Source organism: Equus przewalskii, chromosome 5 (assembly GCF_037783145.1).
Source record: "Equus przewalskii isolate Varuska chromosome 5, EquPr2, whole genome shotgun sequence".
Classification (NCBI taxonomy): domain Eukaryota; kingdom Metazoa; phylum Chordata; class Mammalia; order Perissodactyla; family Equidae; genus Equus; species Equus przewalskii.
The window spans coordinates 32542599-32566965 of NC_091835.1; the positions used below are offsets into that span (position 1 = coordinate 32542599).

Sequence of the window (24367 nt, forward strand, 5' to 3'; positions counted from 1 at the left end):
GTTGCTAAGGGAACAATTGTAAGCAAATTTCAGTTGGCTCAAGAACCAGTTAGAAAAGAAAAATGTTAAAGTGGGGCAGGAGAGTGAGACATGCTGGACCCCTTTCAGAGAATGAGTTGTGAGGAAATAGCTTCCTCTCCTCCGCACCCCACCGCCCCTGCTTCCCTCCCCTCCTTTCCTTTCCCTTTCTCAACTGCACTCAACATGGCTCCCCAAGAAGGAGTGAAATACAGAACCTGCATGCAGTTTGCTCACCAGCTGCTGGAGAAGACGTAGAACGAGAAACAGGTGACTGGCCTGGGCTGCGCTCACAGTGCATATTTTGGAGAGTGAATGAATGAGTGGGGAATGAAGGAATAAAAGTAAGCCAGCAGAGGAATGTGCAAGGTATAGAGTTTAACCCTGAGAGAGGAGCAATTAGTTTTTAAAATTTCTACCGTGGAGGAGATTTTAGTATTTCATAATTGGAAGGAAACTTGGTAGGTATTCTATTCAATTTCTTACCCAATACGTGAATATACCACATGCTGAGAGGCAGAGGGATGGGCACCAGCTTCCTGGCTGATGGGCAGATGAAAAGGAAGGTCCCATGCAGGGTCAGTGGGGCCTGTAGCTGGAAGGCTGGAGGGCGGGACCTCAGATGCCCTCTGTGGGTTTCCCTCCACCTCCACCCCAGCATCCAGAGTTCTATTCTCTGGCTCTAGCCTATTTTATATGAGGAGCTGACTTTGTTCTCAGAGCCTGATATGTATGAAATTCTTGTAGACACCTTCCTTTCCGTCTAGAGGAGAAACCGTAAGTGGCACCTGGTGGCACTTGCCCTAGTTTTCTCTGACCACATTCTGGGGCAGTCCCATTAGCCCCAGCGGAGAAACTCAGATTGCTGGAGCCAGGGCAGGAGGGAGCATGTAGCTACAGCTCTCTCACTGAGGAGTCAAATTTGTTCTCCAGTACCTCATGTTTCTTTTTCTCCAGCTGCTTTTAAGATTTTCTCTTTATTGTGATATTTGTCAGTTTGACTCTGATGTGTCTAAATGTGTTTTTCTTGATATTTATCCTGCTTGGAATTCTATGGGATTCTTGTATCTGTGGGTTGCTGATTTCATTAGTTTAGGAAAATTTTCAGCCATTATCTCTACAAATATTATTTTCTGCCTAATTCCCTTTCTCTTCTCCTTCATGGACTCCAATTACACGTCTGTTAGATGTTGTCCTATGGATCTTGGATGCTCTCTATTTTTTTGTCTTTTATTTTCCTCTTTGTGTTTAAGTTTGGATAATTTTTATTGACCTGCTTTTAAATTTATTTATTATTTCCTCCGATGTATCCATCTTGCTAGTAAGTTCCTTGAAAGAATTCTTCATCTCAGGTATTGTGATTTTCATTTCTAGCATTTCCATCGGCTTTTTTTTTTTTGAAGATTTTATTTTTTTCCTGTTTCTCCCCAAAGCCCCCCAGTACATAGTTGTATATTCTTCGTTGTGAGTCCTTCTAGTTGTGGCATGTGGGACGCTGCCTCAGTGTGGCTTGATGAGCAGTGCCATGTCCGCGCCCAGGATTCGAACCAACAAAACACTGGGCCGCCTGCAGAGGAGCGTGAGAACTTAATCACTTGGCCACGGGGCCAGCCCTCCATCGGCTTTTTTTTCTAGTTTCCGTCTCATCGATGAAATTCTCTATCTGTTCATGCATTTGCCACCTTTTCCATTAGGTTATCTCACATGTTTGTTGTGGTCCCTGAGAGTCTCCATTGGATAATTCCAGTTCCTGAGCTGTCGCCGAGTCTGGTTCTGTTGACTGTCTTTTCTTTTGGTGATGGGTCATAGGTTTTTCCTTTTTCAAGTGTTCTGTAATTTTTTATTAATGCTAAATGTTATGAGTAGAAGAACAGTAGAGACAGATGGATAATAATTCTGCTTAGAAGAGAGCATACCTTTTCCCCTGCCGGGCGGTTACAGTGGGATTTGAGTCTATCTAGGCTGTAGTCATGGTAGGTTTGAGCTTGGCTGTTGCTTTAGTTACATTCATTGCAGCACTGTGAAGCCCTTTTCAAAAGTTTGTTTTAACCTCTAAATAATAGCCATGAGAGCTGAGCTCAGCATCTGAGGACTGGAAGGGCCTTTAAAGATCATCTAGCCTAAGGGGTTCCAAACTCTGGTTGGAATTGCCTATATAGATTTGAAAATTCCAGCTTTCAAGGTCCCAAATCTGGAGATTCCCCTTCAATAGGTGTGGTTTTGGTCCAGGAATCTGTATTTTTAAAAGTGTCCCAGATGATCCTGGAACACAGAACCACTGAACCAAACTCCTCACTTACAAACAAGCCAGAGAAGGGGATTGATCTGCTCATGGACACACAGCTCAGATGGAGGCAGAGCCAGAGGTCAAACCACATAATGATAACAACGACTATGGATCAAGGGACTATCTATTGTCCTTTACATGTGTTATCACAATTTGTCCTCTAACAACCCCAGAGAGGAGCCATAATGACCACCATCTCCATTTTAGAGAAGAAACCAGCTCTCTGAGAAGTTAAATTCTTGTCTAAGGTCACACAGCAAATAAGTGGCAGAGCCTAGACTTGAACTCCAGAGCCCAGGCCTCTAACCATTACACAGGTGGACTCGGGTATTTGCCCATCACTCGCACTGAAACTTCACTTAAGGCAGGGCCGAGAGGGAGGGGACAGGAGTGTGGCTGCAGGTCTCAGGGAAGGGTTTCAGCAAAGGCAGCCTGTCTCAGCATGCGTGTTTTCTCCGGGGAGAGGATGGATAGCTGTGTCCAGATTCTAGAACGGGCTCTTCTCTCAAGCATGACCCGTCGCCAACTGAGCAGCTTCCTTCCCAAACGTAGGTAGGTCTCAGTCGGGAATCTGGTCCCAGCCTCGGATGATTTACTGGGATATGACTGGCATCTCACCCTCAAGCTGGAATTTCACGAGCGCTCACCCCCTGGGAGATGGCTACTTTCTCTGCCTCTTCTCCCTGAGGAAGGTCTTTGTGTGCCTTTGACAAGAACCCGAGTCAAAGGAGGGAAGCTTTCCTGACCCTTCACGCCCCCTCCTCCCACACTGTCTCCTACACGCAGACGGGAACACAGGTTCCTAAGGTACCGTTTGATGAACGTTTTAAAAGAAAATTTAATCCCGTAAGATTTTAGAGAAAAGTGTCTCTACTTCAATGCACTGCTAAACCTGTCTGAATAAACAACAGATGAGATTCAGCCGCAAAGTAACTAAGGGCGGCGAAGGCCACCATCTGCACTGTGGGGAGAGGAGATTGCCTTCCTGATCACTGTGACAACTGGTCAGAGCGGCTGAAGGGTTAGGGGCCAGGCTGGGTCTGAGCCCCGGTGCCTCCGCGTCAGTGAGGTGTGACATTGGGCCAGATACCTCCTGTGAGCCAGATCCCAACTTCTCCCCACCCCAGTTCTCTCGTCTGTCATACAGAGGTGTCCTTACGGGGTTGCTGGGTAGAGTAAAGGAAGAGTCGGGGGTAGGTTATCAGCCACTGAGAGCAATGATTACCAGCGTGAAGGGCGATCTTGGAGCATCAGGTTTGCGTTCATTCACTCACCAGCCCTGTACCCTAAATCTTTCCCCCTCTCCAAGCATCTTGGAGCAGCAGCAAGGGGCAAGGGGCACTGCCAGCAGGTTTATGCCCCCTGGGGATGTTGCTCAGGGGATGGGTCCTTAGTGAGCGCAGCAGGCATGTGAGAAAAGCAGGCTCTTGTGGACCCACCCAAACTCCTCATTTTGCAGCTGCGAAAACTGAGGTTCAGAGAGGTTAGAGAATTTGCACAAGGGCCTGGCCAGTAAGCAGTGGGGCTGGGATTCAAACCCTAGCTCATTTCACTCTAAAAGCCCATGTTTCTCTCAGCTGCATTAAAGGTTCAGTTGGCGGGAATGGGAGGAGGGAGAGAGATGGGCCTTCTGGGTGTGGAGAAATGGCTTGAGCAGAGACACCAAGATAGAAATGCGGATGGCAGATAAGAGAGTTCATAGGAGACTGCTGGCTCAGCGAGGGGCACAAGAAGGTAGGCACTGGAAAGAGTCAGATAATTTGGATTCTAGTCTTGGCCCTGTGGCGTTGTAGCTGTGTGACCTTGGAGAATTTTCTCAGCCTCTCTGAGCTTTAGTTTTCCTAAACATAATGTGGGACCTGTACAAATGAGATAATGAACATGGGCATTTGGCGCATTGCAAAGCCCTCCACCCAGCTGAGCGATTCTTCTCCCCTCCCGATGCAGGGGAACATGGGCTGCCCCTCACCCTCTGCGAGGGCCTGCTGTGCTCTCGTACTCAGGAGGGTCTGGGAGACTTCTGGAGTCCTGCTGCCCGCCCTCATGTCTCACTCTGTTCATGCAGGGTGGGAGAATGTCTATGGCTTTGACATGACCTGCATCCGGGACGTGGCCATGAAGGAGCCCCTGGTGGACATCGTGGATCCAAAGCAAGTGGTGACCAATGCCTGTTTAATAAAGGTCTGCAGACTCCTCCTGCTTGGGCCTGGGCATGCTGGGAACCCAGCTGTGCCACCCTGGGAAGCTGTGGGCCTGGAGTAAAGGCCACATTAGCTCCTGCACGGCCCGGCCTGGTGAAGCAAGGCCACCTTGGCCAGAGCCTCTGGCACTGGATGGTGACCAGTCAAAAGCAGGCACTGTCACTGAGCAGAGCCATGGAGAGAGAGCCACTGGACTCAATGGTGGCACAGCTGAGGGGAGGGAGTCAGCGCACATCTCTTGGTGGTACGAGGTGGGGGAGGGGCATCATGATGAGGAGGAGAGGAGGGGAGAGGGAGGGCCTCAAAAGAGGAGAAGAGGAGGGAAGGGCATCAGAGGAGGAGAGGAGGGGGAGGGGCCTCAGAGGAGGACAGGAGGGAGGGGAGGGGCATCAGAGGAGGAGAGGAGGGGAGGGGGAGGGGCCTCAGAGGAGGAGAGGAGGGGGAGGGGCCTCAGAAGAGGAGAGGAGGGGGAGGGGGAGGGGCCTCAGAGGAGGAGAGGAGGGAGAGGGGGAGGGGCATCAGAGGAGGACAGGAGAGGAGAGGAGGGGCATCAGAGGAGGAGAGGAGGGAGAGGAGGGGCATCAGAGGAGGAGAGGAGGGGAGGGGGAGGGGCCTCAGAGGAGGACAGGAGGGAGAGGAGGGGCATCAGAGGAGGAGAGGAGGGGAGGGGCATCAGAGGAGGACAGGAGGGAGGGGAGGGGCATCAGAGGAGGAGAGGAGGGGAGAGGGAGGGGCATCAGAGGAGGAGAGGAGGGGAGGGGGAGGGGCCTCAGAGGAGGAGAAGAGGGGGAGGGGCATCAGAGGAGGAGAGGAGGGGAGAGGGAGGGGCATCAGAGGAGGAGAGGAGGGGAGGGGCATCAGAGGAGGACAGGAGGGAGAGGGGCATCAGAGGAGGAGAGGAGGGGAGGGGGAGGGGCCTCAGAGGAGGAGAGGAGAGGAGGGGGAGGGGCATCAGAGGAGGAGAGGAGGGGAGAGGGAGGGGCATCAGGAGGAGGAGGGCAGGGGAGGGGCATCAGGAGGAGGGCAGGGGAGGGGCATCAGAAGACAGCACATCCTAGAGGCAGGAGGGTGACTCAGGTTTGGGGAAGCTACACTGTTCAGAGGTGGATGTCCCTCCCAGGAAAGGAATCCCCTTACCTCAATGTGCAGAGTAATCGTCATTATTCTCCCACCTCCAAGCACACCTCTGACCTGGCCAGACAGAGCCCCTCACCTCCAACATCCTTGTCTGCACTGCTCTAACCTCTTTTCCTCCAAGCTTTCTTTAGTGAAGGTGAAGAACAGCTGGTCAGCATCCTGGGCACACCAATCCTTAGTGCATGCTTCTTATTAAATGTTCAAATATGTCAAATTTGATAGAGTGACAATCAAACCTCCCTTGACTGCCCATCCCTTTCAATCCCACACTCCTCCGAGAGGTAACCACTGCTCACAGGTGGGATTGACCGTTCCTTTCCTTTTTGTAAGTATTTGCATTTCTATATGCTAACATATCATGTTGAACCATATAAAATTCATGATATTTGACTGCTTTTTTAAAATCTAGAAGGACATCAATTTCATATGGTTCGAGTTTATTTTTTAATTTAAAAATCTGGATTCACTATGTAAATATTCACCAACCCCCTGAGCCCTCATAAAACAGACCTGCCTGCTCTGGTCCTGTACACGCCACTTCTTTCCTAGAAGTACTGGGTGGAGGACTGGACATTTACAGTGGACAAAGGGGGAGGAGTCCGGGGCCACTGGAGGTGACAGGGCGTTTCTGAAGGATGGATGCAAATCACTGCCATGCCTGGGTGAGAGCTGTCCTTTGTCCCAGGATGTAGTCTTCCCAAGAACCACAGCCCTTGGTCCACAGTGTCTCTGAGGCATTTAGAAGGGGCCTCCGAGGGCAGAAAGAACTGGGTGAGCCTTGCACCGGTCTCATCGGATGCTGCCTCCCTCTTGTAACAGCCTGCCTGAGAGGTTTGGCGGGAGTCCCCGCTGACAGGCATCTCACTACTTCTTAACTCGGCCCGGTCCAAGTCCAGGCAGGACTGATGGTGAGCAAAGAGGTCCTTATATTTCTTCCTACCAGCCGCTGTCCCTGAAGCTCCTCCCTTCGGATGCCCCCAACAAGAACCAGTAAAGTACATCCCAAACAAGCTCACCTCTAGTGCAAACCATTTCTGTAAATATTGTAGAAGAGACAGAAATCGACTGTGCACCTGAATTCGCCACAATGACACGTTGTACCTATATCCAACCATTAGGCACCCACACGTAATGGCTCCAGCCTGGGGATCCAATTCCTTCAGTGAGCTTGGGCCCCTGTGGCTTTCCACCCCTGACCCGCAGCTGTGGCTGTGGCACTTCTGTGTGTCTACTGCTGGTCCCGTGGTAGACTGGCCTGCCTCTACCTCCAGGCCACACCGTTCTCCCTGCTCCGCTCCCCGCTCCCAGCCGAGCACCAGCAAGGGTCTTTCCCTCGTCACACCTGAGTGCAGCCAGGGGCGAGGCAGCTGCGCTCAGGGAAGGAGGGCCAGGAGGGGCTGCCTTACACACACTTCTGAGAGCTCCTCTGACTCCGTGTCAGGACTAGAGCTCCGGGCCGAAGTCCTGCCCGCCCATGCCTCTGCCCCATTCTCCTTGTTCTCTGAGATGGATGAGGAGTGTCTGTCTGCTTCTGCAAGCAGGAGAGACCCCGCTTAGCTCTCTCGCTAATGTGCTCAGCAACGTCTTGCCGGGCCTGTTGGGAAAACACTTGCCCTTCTTCACACACTTAATTGCTATTTTCATCACCATTAACGTTGCAGAGTGTGACACTTTATTATAATTAAGACTCTGTTTTGACCAGACTTCTGCTCTGAGACATCCATTTGTAACATTATTTAGTGGTGGGGATAGCAGCGGCCAGGGCCTCTTCTGAGTGATTGATGCCTGCGGGGCCCTCTGCTTCATGGGGGTCCCCTGAGGTCAAGTCAGGGGTCTCCCTGGTGTCTCAGAGATGCTGCTGCTGCTGCAGAAAGAAAGAAACCTTCCAGCAAAGAGGCCTGGGTCCTGGGGAGCCAGGATAACTGGATCTGACCCCGCAGACTTCGAGTCTGAGAGGAGAGTGGACCTGAACCCAGAGGCCTCTGTGTCTCTGAAGCCCAGAGACAGTTGATCCCACCCTCACAGATGGCCGGCCCCTCCGAGAGACCACGGCCTCCATTGTGGCCATTTTGATGTATAGCTTCATTACCTTTGGTCTTGAAAGCTTCTTTGTTCCTTCAGAGGCCCCTATTATGAAGCAAATGTCAGTAGGACCCACTGAATACTGTCAGCTAACACAGGCATTGACAGCTGACGTTTGGTTGATGGACGTCTGAGAACAAGACCCTAGAGAGATGGCATTCCTGACAGATGGGGTGGTGTGTGTGTGCCTCTGTGTGTGTGCATGCATGCATGCTGGAAGGCGTGAAGAAGTGAGGGGAGTGACAGGAGAACGGAACCAGGTCTGGATGTGGCACAAGCCTGCTTCTCATGCTCCCTGTGTGCGTCCAGACCAAGAGGTGTGCATGGTTTAGGTAAGCCGTAGGGAGTCGTGGAAGGTTTGGATCCAGGGAGTGCACAGGTTGAATGGATCTGAAGATTAGTTGGCTGGTGGTATGAAGGAGAGGCCTGGGGAAGAAGGAAAGTTGGCAGCAGGGAGCCCTGTTGGCAGAAGATGATGAGTGTCAGGTGCTATCTATACACAGCAGGGTGCGCAGGCCAATGAGGAGCAGCTGCTGCCCGCAGAGGGTTCCAGTCTAATGGGGGGGCAAGGCAGAGGTGAGGAGACTACTGAGAGGAGCCAGGAGGAGAGTGGAAAGACCAGGCTAGGCTGGCAGCAGAGGGGACCCAGAGAGAAAGGTACCAGGGACCTTGGAAAGGGCCTGGCACCTGGCCGGCTGGCCCTGAATAAGAAGACGGATAAGTCAGCTAGTGTAGACACTGAGCCTGGTGGATGTGCTTATGCTGTTAATAGAAATACAATGAACCGTGGCTGGTTCTAAGAGTTGCTGAGCTGGAGGGAACCTCCGGTCACATGGCCATTGTGAAGGCTGACAGGTACTGGGTCTAAAAAAGGTTTCCTTTCTAAGAGTTTGGGAATGGCCCAGACTCAGACATTGACATATAATGGAGGGCTGCCTACACTAGGGTCCCAGGACGAACGGAAAAAGTTTTCTGAGAGGGATGAGGTGCAGGGACAGGGGTTGGCCAACAGAAATGCGGGCCGACCCGGCCACATGCTCTGAGAGCAGAGCCTGCTGGAGTGCGTCCCAGACAAGGAGCAGAGCCGGCTGGAGGGCTTGATGTGGTCAGGATTATGCTCAGTTCTGAAAGTGGAGAACCCACGCAGAGGAGAAAGCGCAGGATGATGAGAAGTCAGAAATCCTGACTTAGGAGAAATGAATGAAAAACCAGGGCAGTTTACACGGGAAAAGAAAAGGTTTAGGAGATCCACGTGAGTTTGAACAGGCATGTGGCTTATTCCGTGAGTGGAAGTTATGGAGACTGGTGTGGGCTCTCCGCACTGGTTTTGAAGGAGGACCTAGGATTGGTGATGCCAGGAATTGGTGTCAGCTGCTAGGTAGGAAGTAAACACATCGACCCTGAAGGTGTCCAGGCGGGCACCAGGTGGCCCCTTCCTGGGAATGCTTCCGAGGGGGCTCCTGCATTGGGTAGGAGGGGACCGGCTTTCTAATTCCATTAAATGCTGCACACCTGACCCAGGGCTTGCCGTTCCATTAGTTCTTATTCTCCATCCTTAGACTCTAGAAGTGCAGCATAACTTGCATTTGAAGTGACGTCACCAAGGGGCTCCCACACTCCCCTAAATCTGCAATGCTCGCCCCAGACCACAGCAGGGCTCTGATCTGCCCAGCTCCCGTGACCACACCTCCTCATCTGTCTGCCCCTGTGGTGGCAGGACTTCTCTTTGAAGTCCCCAGGATGCTTTGCATCTGCTTTTCCTTTATTTATCCTAGAAACATGTAGAGATAAAAGCCATGGTGCCACACTATTTTCTCTCTTCCCTGCTCTCGTTTCCCCACCCTCAGACTCCTCTCTCCTCTCATTTCCAATATATTTTGTCATCCGGGCCTCAGGAGAGCCCCTGGGGACACTCCAGGCACTCAGGGGTCTGTCCGGCGCTCACAGAGCTCTCAGGACAGAGGTCCTTGCTGCACCCCTGACAGTGGGCAGCTCCTCCTCTGACCTCAATGAAAGCTGTCTGGAGGCCTCTCGGGCTCTTGGAAGGTTTTCCTTGTCTCTTCGGAGCCAGCAAACAGCAGGTCAGCATCCTTCACAAGAAAAGAACAGCACATTGCAAACCACCTTTCATTCCCTTGCTCCCCATACGAGATTGATTTTCAGCCACTTCTCAGCTGAGATTGTTAGTTATTCGCTGTTCGTGTTCTCCGTTCTCCAGTCAGAACCAAAAGCTTCTCGCCTCCTATTCCCCCTTTTATTTATTTATTTTTAACTGTGCAGGCTTGTTATAAATGGTCAGCAGAACTTCCCTCTGCTCAGCCTGTGACGGGGGGATGGGCTCAGGTCCTCACTCCTGGGAGGATGCCCCTGCCTTCTACTGCCGGGAACTTGAGCATCAAAAAACTGGGAAGTGAGCAGCCTGGCTCAGCTGACTCACTGGGAGGGCTTGCAGAAGCACGGCTGGCTGCTGTCATTGGTAGGTCTGGGGTGCTCTCCCCGCTCAGAATTTGCTCCCAGGTGATGGGGGTGCTCATCATCCAGGGGCCATGCTGAGAACGACCAGATGAATGTAGCAGCACTGAGGCTGACGGCTCTGAGGGTGCTCGGGTTGGGTTTAGGGATGCTCTGTCTATGTAATCCTTCTCCTCCCGCCCCTCCCCTCCCACATCAGTCCCCACCCCCAGGAGATTTACCTTCCTAATTCTGTTCCCCTCAGGTTCTGATTCAAGTCCATTGGCACCATTGCCTGAGCATATGCCACCCTAGAAAGGATGGAGGAGGTCATTGGGAGGGTGGTGAGTGCACGTGGAAAGTTACCCCAGGAGTGATCAGACCCCGCGGGAATGAAGCTGCTGACCAGGATCCAGACCTGGTGGAGGCACTAAGCGTCTGGCCTTCTCTCTTCTCTGGGCTGCAGGAGGTGGACATTTACACGGTGAAGACGGAAGAGCTGTCGTTCACGTCGGCCTTCTGCCTGCAGATCCAGCGCAATGACTACATCCACGCCCTGGTCACCTATTTTAACATTGAATTTACCAAGTGCCACAAGAAAATGGGGTTTTCCACAGGTGAGCCTTTGGTTGCCATTCCAGATGCCACCGCCCTGGCCCCGCCATGTTGAGACTTTGTGGGAAGTGACCAGGGATGGCTTCCTCCACTCGGGGGAGGACCTGGGGCATTAGCTGGTGGCTCTTACTTGGCATCTCATAAGCCTTCTGCAGCCGTGGAGGAATCGCACGTCCCCACACTTTTGGCTGCCCAAGGAGAAGGTAAATAACATCGTGGCTGGCACAGCCAGAGCTGAGAGCGTGTGTTAGGTGAGGAGAAGCGGGGGACGGGGCCGTGGAGGAGGCTCCCTGAGACTTTCCACAAGCACGTTTGTTCATTTAGCATTCACTGAGTGTGCTGTACGTGAGGGGGTAAGAATACGGCGTGGAAGGAGGCCTCTCTGTCTCCACTGCCACGCCATACTACAGGATCTGTCCTCTCTCTCAGTAGACTGCAAATGGTGTCTCTCTGCCTCCTGCCTTTCTTCACTGCTTCCACCCAATCCGTCCTCACTGAGTCCCTGACAGTGTTCCTCAGGACCACCGGTGCCCACTCCCAGCCCTCCTTCCAAGGCACCTCGTTGCCTGTAGCAGACAAGCCACATTTCTTGGCCTGGGCGATGGGGGTTCCATGACCTGGCCCTGGCCCACTTCTCCAGCCTCATTTCTCACCATCCTCCTTTGCTTTGTCTTCTGCCCTGTCCCGTTGCTGCCCCTGCACACGCAGCCCAGCCACCTGAGCACCTGGCAGCCTCCTAAACTCAGCGAGTCTTCTTTTTAAAGTTACCGGCTCTTTCCATCTTTTTTTTTTTTCTCCCCAAAGCCCCAGCACGTAGTTGTGTACCCTAGGTATAAGTCATTCTAGTTCTTCTGTGTGGGATTCTGCCACAGCATGGCCTGATGAGCGGTGCGTAGGTCCGCACCCTGGATCCGATCCTGCAAACCCCGGGCCACTGAAGCGGGGCATGTGAGCTTATCTGCTTGGCCACAGGGCCAGCCCCTTAGCCAGAGTTCTTAAGTCCCTGGGCCATTGCCTCTGCACACGCCAGCCCCTTGTCCGTCTAGCTGTGCCATGGGGGCAAGCCTCTTTGCCAGAGGCTCTCGTCACCTCCTGTCCCCGTGTAGTAGTTTGCTAGGGCTGCTGTAACAAAGCCCCGCAGCCTGGTGGCTTAAACAGCAGGAATTTCTACTCACGGCTCTGGAGGCTGCAAGTCTGAGATCAAGGTGTCGGCAGGGGTCGGCTCTCCCAAGGCCTCTCCCTTGGCTTGCAGCTGACTGCCTGCTCACCGTGTCCTCACAGCGACTCTCCTTTGTGTGTGCTCATCCTGGGTGTCTCTGTGTGTGTCCTAATCTCCTCTTCCTATAAGGACACCACTCAGGTCAAGTTAGGGCCCCCCTAAGGGCCTCATTTTGACTTCATCCCTCTTTAAAGGCCCCGTCTCCAAAGAGAGTCGTACTCTGAGTTACCAGTGGTTAGAGCTTCAGCATGTCAATTTTGGAGAGACGTAATTCAGACCCTGACCTGCCCCATCCCCACCTGCTCCCCCGGCCAGCTCCAACCCAGGCCTCAGCTCTCAGCTCAGGTGTTACTTGATCCCCTCCTTCCCTCTTGGGCCAAGGTTAGGTGTCCTCCTCGGGCTCCCTAACGGAAGTCCTGATGTCTGTCATGGCGATGTTTATAGTGATGCAGATGCACAGTAACAAAAGGCCAACAAAGAGGTACTAAAAAGGGTAGAAAAGTCAAGGAAAAAAGTCTCTCCCCATCTGTCCCAGTTCCACGCCTCAGAGGCCTATATTGTTAACGATTTCCTTCGTATCCTTCCAGAAAATTTAATGGTGCACAAGCACATGCATATCTATATATACTTTTCTTTTTGCTTTTTATTTTGAAATAATTATAGACTCACAGGAAGTTGCAAAAATAGTACATAGAGTTCTGTGAAGCCTTCACCCAGCTCCCCCCCGTTGGTGGCATCTTCTAGAACCCTAGTACAGTCTCAGAACTCCACCTTCGTTAAAGCACCAGTTGGCGCATACTATGCACACTGCCCTCTGCTACCTCCGCTTTAAACAGTGTGTCTTGGAGATACGTCCGTAGCCTCACAGAGGTATCTGCTTTCTTTCTTTCTTTCTTTTTTCCTGGTTTCTTTTTTTAAAAAACTACATAGGATTTCCATGATGATGTGCCATCATTTCCTCAACATTTCCACCCTTTTTTGCAACCCTCGGTCTCCCCCTGGGCCAGCCTCACGTCTCATTAATCTCTGCACTCCTGGCTTCTACAGCAGTGCTGGGCTCGTAGTAGGTTCTGAACAAATCTCTGTTCAGTGAGTACATGAGGAATGACTCCTGCCCTGGGCGTGACTCTGCAGTGACCATTCGTGTGAAGTCTTCCTGGGAACTGGAAGCACGTTGTTGGGAGGGAGGGCATGTGTGTAGGTGAGTTCCACCAGAATTCAAGGATATGGTTGCTCGCTTCATGGAGCCATGGTGTCAATGATCCTCTTTTACCTGTGGACAGAAAGGGCAAGAGAGGTCTCTAATCCCTCACAGAAGGGCTTTTTCCAGAACCAATGTCTCCTGACAGCCAAGACTAGGGTCTTCTGGTCACCACCAGCCAGGACGGTGCTGGTGCTTCGCTGCCCTGGGGCAAACCAGGGACCCTTGATCTGAGTCATTATAGATGCTTCCCTCCTTAAAAGGGCAGAGGCGAGCTCTTCTTCCCAGTGGGTGGGAACAGCCAGGCCAGGAAGGGAGATTTACCTGGACCTTGAAGGGTGGCGAAGACTCAGCCTTGCCTTGGTGAGGAGTTGGGGCAGTGAGGGGCTGACAAGGAGCCTGCTGGAGGACCGTGGCTGTGACTAGAGGCCAGGGGTGGAGCCACAGTGGCTGGCTCTGCCTCTCCCATCTGGAGGATTATGCCTCCCCCAAGGCCTGCCCTGGTGCAGGTGATGAGAAAGTCAGCGGGCAAGGATACTCTGGATTTCCGGAGCCTGGGCTCCAGCCCCATAGCTCTCGGCCAGGGTTCTCCTTTCCCTGAGATGCTCAATTTCTAGTCCTTGAGGTCAAGCTGACAGCCTGCTGGACCCCTGTCCAAAGATGGCCCTCTGGCTCAGTGGTGGGAGGGACAACATTCCTGTTGCCCCCACATGGAGGGGGCTCAATTAAACTCAAGTTCAGAATCAAAGAAGTCAGCCCCAGGCTGCCTGAGAGCTGGTAAGGGTTTGCCCTCAGGGTTCAAGTCTCCAACCTTTCGGCTCCTCTCCTTCCTGTTCTTTGCTCACACCCCCACCACAGTCCCACACAAGTCCCGATTAAGGACTGAGCCTGCTCCTCAGTCTTTTTGTAGTTATGGCGTTATGTTCCCTCCCCTTTGCGCAGAATCCGAGAAGCTTAGGCTCTGAAAGGACACTTGAGGGTCCTACAGTCCTGTTTCCCATGCCTTGGGGCAATAGTTCTCAAAATGTGGTCCATGGACCAGCAGCATCAGCATCACCTGGGAGCTGTTTAGAAATGCACATTCTCAGGCCCTGCCCTGGACACACAGGATCTGAATCTCTGCGGGTGGGCCCAGAAATCTGTCTTAACAAATCCTCCAGGTGATTGTGATGCACAAGTCAGTCTGAGAACCACTGCCCCGATGCAAGACTGCGTGAACAAGGTGGTTGTGAATTTGGCCAATGTGGACGCCCTTCTGGAGAAGTGACGCCATCTCCTCACTAAAGTTTACCCTCTGTTCTCACCAGGGCTTCATGCCTCTGGCTGACGTAGAGCCCTCTTGCTGCAGCGTCCCCAGGGATAGAGATCAGGGGAAAATAATTTGCTTAGCTGCTTTCTCAGCCACCTTGGGATGTCAGCGTGGCGTTTTGCTTCCAGCACATAGCAGACGGCTTTACCAGTTGGTGTGGGTTTGGCCGTGGGCTTTACTCAGACCCTCAGCACTCTGACCACCAAGGAAAGAGTACTGCCTTTATATTTGTAAGGACCTCAGATGCACAAAATTAGATTAATCTTAATTCTTGGTTCATGGCATGCTGTAATCATTGGGTCATGCATGGTTCCCTTTTTGCTTATGTATTTATTAATATAATGAACACCCATGAAGTTGCCACCCAACTCAACAGCTGGAATGTAAAGAAAGTATTATTAACTAGAATTTAATAGTAACTAGAAATAAATTTACGATTGTTATTAGACTGTAAAAACATTAGTTAATATCAAGAAATAAACTGTTATTAATTAGAATATAATTATTAACAATAAATACATTATTAATAAATATAATATTATATTTATAATTAATAAATGAAGTGAATTAATTCATGGTCACATAATAAATCCCTGGGGATTGTCACCTAACTCAGTGACTTAAATGCTACCAATACCTTTGCGTCTCCCTGGATGCTATCCTATCCTCCCCATATGGCCTCTAGCTGAACAGTATCCTGAATTTCGCATTCCTTATCCCCTTCTATTTTAAAAAAGTTTCATCACATGGGTGTATAGGCCTGAGCAATGTATTGTATGGTCTTAGCTGTTTGTGGTCTTCACTCAAAGTGTAGCCTGCCGTATGTGACCCCTCCCTGTTGACCCCTAACTGAGTTCCCATCTCAGCCCAGCCCCAGCTGGCTCTGGGGAGCCCACTTGGAAGCACGTTACATACTGTGCAGCTTGAAAACCATTCCTGTTAATGGCTCTGGCGTCTCCTCTCTGCGGCTCCAGGCGGAAGCTGTAATGGGCAGGGCCGCCCAGGGTTCCAGGCTGTGCCAGCCAGCAGGCCCTTGGACACGTCCTCAGTGGGTGGGTGTAGGAAATGGGAACTGGGACCATGGGGCTGCAGTGTGGTGGGTGGAAGGGCAGTAGGCTGAGCGGAAGCAGGCCTGGGTTCGAGTCCTAATATTTCAAGGAATCAGCAACGTCTGTGATTAGCCATTGGAGATGACCTTGAGCCAGTTACTTTCTGGGCCTTGGGCTTGTTGTGTTGGAAATGACACCGTTGGACCTAGGTTATTTGGCAGCCCCTTTCCAGCTTTGCCATCCTGTGACATTAGTCATTTTCTCAAGTCAAAGTAACTTGTTGGTACATAGTCTTTAATTCTCCAGAAAGCTTGTGAATCTCCTAGGGAATACAGTTACAAGTTTATAGCTAGGAAAAGTATTAAATTCCAGAAAGAACTGTCAGCCATGTGGCCAGTGGGAAGTGAAACAGGAAGCAGGATTCCACTCCCTGTCCAAAAGCACCAGGAAAAGCCTTGTGAGAGGCTCCTGCCATTTGGCCCCACAGCCCCTGTGCTCCCACCCCATCCTTGGTCACAGCTCCCAGCAGACTTTATCGCTAACTGCCTGAGTGTCTTCTCACTTAGTCTGTAGATCTGGGGGAGCAAGGCTGTGTTGGTTGCTGTACCCCAAATGTAGGGCCATATCTCACACATGACAGGCATCCTGAACAGATGTCTGTTGAATGAATGAATGCGTGTATGCATGAATGAATGCATATGCACTTGGAGTGCTGTGGGCGGTACTGGTCACACTCATTTCAAACTCTAGAACAAAAGCTGCCCATAGTCCGGAACCCAGAGAGACTGTGCGGGGGTGGGGGGGGGGGGTGGCCTGGGGGAGGGTGAAAAGGGGAGACGGCTTGTGTGGTCAGGGTATTAAGAGTTGAAGGTGTCTTCATAGCAGGGAAAGCTGAGAGCCAGTTTCACAATCGTGGAGGTTGTAGTTGGAGCAGAGAGGAGAGGGAAAGACTGCTCACGGATGAGAGCGCTTGGTGTCGTCCACAGCCCTGTGGTGAGTGTGCGCCCTGTGCACAGCAGCTTTCTGGATGCTTCCCCAGGGCATTCTAGACCACTAGAGTGAAGTAGCACACTTTGGCAGGCTGGCACCACAGTTTACAGATAAATAAAATGATATACCACTTTCCATAGTGATGAAATAACCACCTAATGCATTAGCTTAGAAACACCCCAACATGGGCCTAGTATTGTCGTAGGTAGGTGACCATAACATTAATCTTTCAATTAAGACACCTTTTTTTTTTTTTTGAGGAAGATTAGCCCTGAGCTAACTACTGCCAGTCCTCCTCTTTTTTGCTGAGGAATCCTGGCCCTGAGCTAACGTCTGTGCCCGTCTTCCTCTACTTTATACATGGGACACCTACCACAGCATGGCGTGCCAAGCGGTGCCATGTCCGCACCTGGGATCTGAACTGGCGAACCCTGGGCTGCTGAGAAGTGGAACGTGTGAACTTAACTGCCGCGCCACCAGGCCGGCCCCCTCAATTAAGACACTTTTAAGAATGGAGGGGAGAGCTATTAATAACTGTGCCAGGAAAGTGGAAATAGACTGGAACCTTCCTGGGCACCGTGGGACGATCGGCCGGCCTTGGTAGTACATCCTTCTCCTTCCACCTAACCCTCACGGTGCCCAGGAGAGAAATGTCAGGCCCAACGCTCTGCAGACCTGGGAAACGAGCCCCAGGGGCACAGTGCAAATACATGGCAGAGTGGATACTGGAAACTGGGCCTGTAGTTGCCTAATTAAATGTCCTTCCCACTGATAGCCACTCAAGAGACGTTATTAGAATCAAACTATTGGGTTTGCACAGCGATGTCCGCTGTGGCTGTGTATCTATATCACCGGGGGGAGATTTTTAAGTCTTGGTAAGCCTGCCCCCGCCTCACCCCCCAGAATTACTGAATTCAAATCGCCAGGAGTAGAGAGAAAGCATCAGAATTTTAATGTTTCTCCTGGACACCTTGATGGAGAATTGGGATTGAGAACACTGGTTAGACAGTTTGTCCATGGCTAACGGACCCATCGTGGAAATGAGATCTTTAGGGAAGGTCTTCAACTTTTTTTTTTTTGAGGAAGATTAGGCCTGAGCTAACATCTGCCACTAATCCTGTTCTTTTTGCTGAGGAAGATTAACCCTGAGCTAACATCCGCCGCCAATCTTCCTCTTTTTTACTGAGGAAGATTGACCCTGAGTGACCGTCTGTGCCCATCTTCCTCTGTTTTATACATGGGACACCTGCCACAGCATGGCTTGATAAGTGGTGCATAGGTTGGCGCCCAGGATCTGAACTGGTGAACCCCTGGTCACTGAAGCAGGGTGCGTGAACTTAAATGCTATGCCACTGGGCCGGCCCCGATTTTTTTTTTTTTTTTGAGAGGAAGACTGGCCCTGAGCTAACATCTGTGCCAGTCTTCCTCTGTTTTGTATGTAGGACGCCTCCACAGTGTGACTGATGAGTGGAGTAGGTCTACTTCTCGGCTCTGAACCCACAAACCTGGGCTGCCGAGTGGAACATGTGGAACTTTACTCACTCAGCAACTGGGGGGCCCGTGGGGAAGTTCTTAAACTTTTGAGGTTTATGTCAAAAAAAGCTCACTTCCTCCAACCCAAGGCCGGCATGTTTTTGGGGAACACCATCAGAGGCAGACTCCCAGGCTTGACAGCTGGCAAATATGAGCCATGAAGTCTCTGGGATTCTCATAAGGCATCTGATCAGGTGACAAAAGGAAGCTGCTAAATCCCCTTTCCTGAAGGTCTTTAAGAACAGGAGAGACACCTGTCTGAGCTGGTGTGGGTGGCAGTGGGGGCGAGAGTACTGTCAGTCATACACGCCGTTCTCTGCACACGCCCGAGACCATCTTTTGACAATTGACTTAGATGTAGTTGGCAGGGAAGGTGCTCCGAGCAGGTGGACGTTGTCTGCAGACAGCGGTATGCTTTCTAGGCCGGGAAGGCTGGGTATGGTTGGGAATCCAGGACCTGAGAGGCGTAGATTCCATGTTCACGATCCTCTTTCAGCCTTTCCAATCGCTCAGGCTGCTCTTCCCTCCATGACCTTGAGCTTGCATTGATTTCCTAAGTGCACACACTGAGGGCTACTCGAGTCTCTGCCCAAACCACTGACATTTGATCGGTTCAGTTCATTGCAAAGGGCAAAGAAAGACAGACTCTTTGTCACCATTAAAATAGATCTTGGGGTTTGAAAGATCTTAGCAGTCACCTGGGCTGACTCGGTGCATGAAAAATCTCCAGTCAGTGGTTGTCGTGTGAACACCTTCAGATGGACCCCAGGCAGCTCACACGATTGTGGGGCAGCTCTAATTCCTCCTGCTGAGCTAAGACTCTGCCTCCTGCTAACCCCCCATGACTAGCCTTGTTCTGCCTCCAAAGCCATAGATAAGGCCACATAGAAGTCTTGAGACAAATGACAGCTTTTGAAGTACTTCAAAGGCCCTTATTATGTTCTCCCCAAGTCTTCTCATCTTTAGCTCTAGTCTTAAGCAAAGAGGAAGCCAGTATTAATGAGTCCTGCATCCTGGTGGAGGAAGGTAAGAGCCTGCAGGCCAAGAGGAGCTTATTAGAAGATGGGTTCCGCTACAATGCATAGGTTCCAAGCCCCCAGGGTAACTGAACACCTATGGGGACATTGAAGCATCTCAAAATGTCTACTCTTTGGGTTTTTTATCATTCGTTCATTTGTCAGTATTTATAGATCTGTCAGTGGTATGCTGGTAGGCCCTGAGGATATGACAAGAGACCGGCCTGGTGTGGCCCCTGCCTTGTGGAGATTACGGTCTTGTGGAGGGCGCAGACAAGTGAAAAAAACAAAGGCCTTGATGCTGAGGCAGGATAGACACCATGGTAACTAAACTCAGAGAGCCCTTAATCCAGGTAGGTGGTCAGACAAGGCTTCCCAGAGGAAGTGACCTTGAAGGACGAGGAAGAGAGCACCTGGTGAGCAGGGAGGGCAGAGTGTTCCAAGGATGGCTGCAGCGGATGAAGATGGACCACAAGCAGCATCCCTCATTTTGTGGTGGAATTGGTAGTGTGCCAAGAGGGGATGGATGGGAGTTAATGGCGATTGCAGGGGACATGCAGGCATCACGCGGCTTTGATCATGTGGGAGGCGCGAGCTGTGGACTGGTGTTGGCAATGTGGAATAAGAATCGCCCCTCGTTTCTTTTTGTTCTAGTTAGGAAGGCACAGCTGAAACCCCACGGCAGGCCTGGGCCAAGGAGCTGAGGTTCCATTCTAGGGCAGAGAAGCAGACAGGAAAAGCTGTTTGTAGGATTGGGGTGTCAGTGGAACTGGGGAAACTAGTTTAGCTGTGGAGTTTGCATAAATGATGTCATTTAAGGGGAGACAGGAGGACCTACTCTACAAATCTCTCCCCTACACTGTCTGAACATCTTCGTGCCGCTGAACTGAAGAAAAACAGTAGCATCTTGAGATTCGTTTGTGTTAATGAGTGCAGTGGTGAGAGGGTGTTTATCCTCCAGCCCTAGAGATGGACGTGCAATATCAGCCTGTTTCTCTCCTGACCTCCCACCAAGAGCCGCGGTCCTGAGGGGACGGGAATTTGATGGAGGAGAAGTCGCCAGGCTGAGTGGGGAGTTCTGGGGGGAGCCGGGAGGTAGGCTATGAGGGCTGGGCGCCTGACCCAACATGAGAGTTGGTGGTGCGGGTGGGGGCCAGAGAGTCCCAGCGGAAGCCTAGCAACTTCTAGGCAGGGTCCCAGCCTCAGCCCTTCTGGAGAGATCTTCTCTGACTCTTCCCTCTCACCCCCACTTTCCTCCGCCCTTAGCCCCTGATGCCCCCTACACCCACTGGAAGCAGACCGTCTTCTACTTGGAAGACTACCTCACTGTCCGGAGAGGGGAAGAAATCTACGGGACCATATCCATGAAGCCAAATGCCAAAAATGTGGTGAGTGTTGAGGCTGCCTGTGTGGGCCAGGGTCAGAGAGAAGAAGGGACCTGCGGAGCTGGCTCCCGGGGAGCTCCCAGGATCCCCTCGCCCAGGTGCCTTGTGCCTTGTGCACAATCACAAGTTACTGAGGGGGCAATAGGAAGCCGGGTTTGGACGTGACCAGGCATAATTAAAGGACTCCAACCTCGGCCCCTTAAAACTCAGAGACTTTCTCTAGGCCCCCCCCCCCCCCCAAGACTCTCTCAGCCTTGAGGACAGCTTCCAACTCTGCATGGGAGGGGCCATGAGAACAGAGGCTGTTGCCATGGGTTTCACCTCATTTAGGACAAGCTGAGCCAGGAGACAACAGTTTCTGGTGGCCCAGGAGAAGTGTGGTGTACATTTCTTCAACTGCCCTGGTGGGTGGAGACCACGAGCTTCTTCCTGAGCATCCTGGGTATGGGCATGTGCACTAAGGGTCTACAGAATGCTCTGGGGCCTACGCCACAGAAGACTCAGTCCCCCCACTGTTTTCCCCCAGGATGAAACCAGAGGGAACACTGTTATATTTTAACAGGAAGGATTTAGGTTAGAAATGAAAGGACCAGTGAGGATGATGAGGTACCAGGATAGATTCCTGAGGACCATTCGTGGGAGCGCCTTAGCTAAGAAACCCTGGGAACACAGCAGCCGCCCACCCCTCCGCCATGGGGCGGATGCTGCGGGACTTCCACCACACTAATGCTGTGACCCTTTGCTCCTTTTCTGCAGCGAGACCTCGATTTCACAGTAGACTTGGATTTTAAGGGCCAGCTGTGTGAAACATCTGTATCTAATAACTACAAAATGCGTTAGCACATGTGGGCAGCTGCAGAGAGCGAGAGAAGGAACTCTCCCCAGATCTGCGGCGCTGGAGCAGGCGTACTGTTTGCAGGACTACACGCTCAGAAACCAGAGTTTTAAATTCTGCCTTGAAGATTGGTGAACTCACCAGGGCTCCCGCGGGCCCTGCCCCTAGACAGAGAGCCCCCAGCTCCCCAGCTCTGCTCTGGGAGCCCTTCACAAAGGCTTTGTTGTCACTGACAAAGAGCCACCTGGAGCACTGCGGCTGGGGCCCCGAGGATGGAAAAGTGCACACCTATACCCGTTGTCCTCCTCCACGGTGATCTCGGATGCCCCGAGTTTTGCATGCTGCAGGCATCTAGGACAGACTGCTTCACTAGAACCTGGAGACGTAGTGTCTTTGATAGCATAAGCCAGATTCCCTGTGTGTGTGCTGGTGTGTGCGTGCGTGCGTGGACAGCATAGACTTTAGTTTATTTACCCACAACACCCGTATATGCATGCATATACAACCAGGTGGGTACACTTCTGTGTTCATTCAGGGGTGTGTGTGTGTGTACGTGCGTGTGCGTGTGTGTGTAGAACACATATTACTCTCAGAGGAGATTCTGTTGCTTTCGAATAGGAATTTGTTTTGTGATTAGTTCTCGCCTGCCCCGTTCCTTACAGATGTTAAGCAGCTATGAAGCGTTCTCTGTACTAGCTCTGGTCTCCTTTTGACTAGACCGTGGCTCCAAACCCTGAGCATAGTACCATGTACCCTGTGGGCGCTCAATAAATGCACATGAGAGCGAAGCGATGGGATGGCTGTTTTCCTGGTGCTCTGGAGTGGGAGGGCTGGGGAGGAAGTCGAAGGCCACAATGGAACAGAGGATCAAAGAAGCAGCACCTTCGCTGCTCGCTGCTCCCGGAAGGTAAGCTCCTTGGTAGAAGCAGCCGTGAAGTCGGGACTGGCCCAAGGGCATCTCCCCTGCACTCTCGGGGTGGGAAGAGCGTCCTGGAGCTGGGGTGGGGGGACATGAGCTGACCAAGAGTGCTCCAGAATGCGAGGCTGTGTGTAGCCTGCAGGGAGGCTGAGGTCAGGAGCAGGAGAGTCCAGGATGTGCATCCTGCTGGGAGGGCCTGGAGAAAGCAGGAGATGGTGATTGAGCTTGTAGTCCTGGGTCCCTGGGGAGAGACTGGGGCAGGGTCTGGGGGACGGTCCTTGTCTAGGGAGTGTGCAGCACCACACAGGGTGTGGTAGTGATGGTGTCGCCCCTGCTCCCTCGCCCCTGGGCCAGTGTCTGGCCTGGTCTGCCACCCTCTGCATCAGCAGGAGCCCACCCATCTTGAGCGGGGCCTTCCTACTGAGCTCAGGTGAAAGACACTCGGGTTGTAGGGCGGTATCCCAGGCTCCCACTGCAGCTCCCTCCCGCAGTGTGGCTTGTAAATCTCCAGTCCTCAGCTTCTCCAGCCCTGTCACCTCTAAGCTTTTAGACTCTTGCTTCATCATAGAGAGGGCAGAACCAGATGAGAGGTCTCTGTGGCTGTGAATGATCACTCGAGGAAAAGATGGGAGCCTCATCTGTGGGCCAGGACGCAGGCAGAGCTGCCTGGAAGAGTCAAAGGTGGAGGAGTGCAGGGGCCTGCCCCTTGGGTGTGGCAGAAGGAACAGGGCCAAGTGCCTGGGCTGTGGGGGCCTGGGCCCAGCTCTGCCTTCGGTCCGTGGTGGAGCCCGGCAAGTCCCGTCCCCTTCCTGGGCCTCAGCCTCATCACCACTGACAAAAGGGAGCTGGGCTAAGTGGGCATTCCCCACACTGTGTCCTGGGGGCCAGGGCTCCTGGAGGTGCCAGGGTCGAGGGGGCAGAGCTCTGGGTCCCCCTCTCCAGATTCGAAAAGAACAGTTCCTCTCTCGTCTGTTTTTATTCTCCTTGGGAAAAGGGTTCTACTACTAAAAATAAAAATAAAATAAAGAAATGAACAGGAACCAAGACCAAAACCAAACACCTTTGAAAATGCCGTATCTGGTGGCCCAAAGCCCCGGCCCAAATGCTCTGAGGGCAGTGGTGTCCAGGCCCCTCTCCTGCCTGCCGGTCCTGTGCAGTGTCCCCTGAAGCACTTTCTGCCACCCAAAAGCAGCCTTTGGGGCTTGGCTGGGTGCCACGACCTAGCCCAGAACCACGTTTCCAGTCACCTACGTCTTTACGTTTTCTCCCGCCCCCATCAGCTCTGAAATACTCTCTCTGGAACCATCATGGCTGAGAAAGGGGGACAGGCTCTGTGGACAGATATAGGGCCTCTGACTGAACTTTAAAAAGGACCCCCCAAAGGCACACATAGCTCTGTGGGTGCACTGCTTGGCAGGCAAAGTGGATTTCAGTCCCCACTTGCCCCTTGACCTGGTGCTTTTGTGCAGTGTACGAACTGCACAACAGTACTCAGAGGCCCTGAGAAGAGCTGTGCTGGGCCCCTCGGAGCCCCTATTTGTTTCTCTCTAGCTAGTGAAAGGCTGCCCTGCATTTCAGTTCTAAGCCAATCATGCTTTCCATTGGAGACCTGGTGGGGAAACTTCTAGCCTCAATCCTATGTGGTAACACACTCTCTGTAGGGTGGAAGCACGACGTGCTTTGTGGGTCCGGTGAAGTGATTTGGTTTGGTTTTTGGTTGTTCTTTAGCTTCCAAGACAGGCAGTCCCATCTGTGTCATCTGCCCTGGGAGAGACAGTCCAGGTGCTGGGAGGAAGGAGGGCTATCGAGGGTGGGGGGCGGGGGGTGGTGCTGGTGACAGGGCCCAGGACAGGAGGAGACGGAGGAGCCTCGGCTTGCCTGTGGGTCGGGAGTCCTGGGGATGGCGGCGCCCTTGAAACTGAGAACTGCCCCAAGCGGCAACGGCCCCCACGCTTTCATCCCCTCTGGACACTACATTCTCACTGGCCTCCCCAGAGCCCTGGGAGCGAGGCTCGGAGCCCCCAGTCTGCAGCGAGGCACGCCGAGACCCTGGGGGGAGGGGTGGAGTCGGGGTGAGCAGGCCGCGATCTGATGTCCTCCTCAGCGTGTCCTCTGCAGCA

At 52.3% G+C, this 24367-nt stretch overlaps 1 protein-coding gene across 4 annotated transcripts in view; it reads left to right on the top strand.

Annotated features, from left to right (window-relative positions):
• The window catches only part of PRMT8 (protein arginine methyltransferase 8), an 89434-nt gene extending 67318 nt beyond the window's left edge, over nt 1-22116 (top strand). For all 4 annotated transcript variants that reach the window (XM_070618937.1, XM_070618938.1, XM_070618940.1 and 1 more), the window contains exons 7-10: nt 4371-4486; nt 10643-10793; nt 20375-20496; nt 21250-22116. In XM_070618937.1, coding sequence (XP_070475038.1) covers nt 4371-4486; nt 10643-10793; nt 20375-20496; nt 21250-21333 — 473 coding nt within the window. In that variant the 3' untranslated portion in view covers nt 21334-22116. The remainder of the gene's footprint in view (nt 1-4370; nt 4487-10642; nt 10794-20374; nt 20497-21249) is intronic.
• The last annotated feature ends 2251 nt before the right edge of the window (nt 22117-24367 follow it).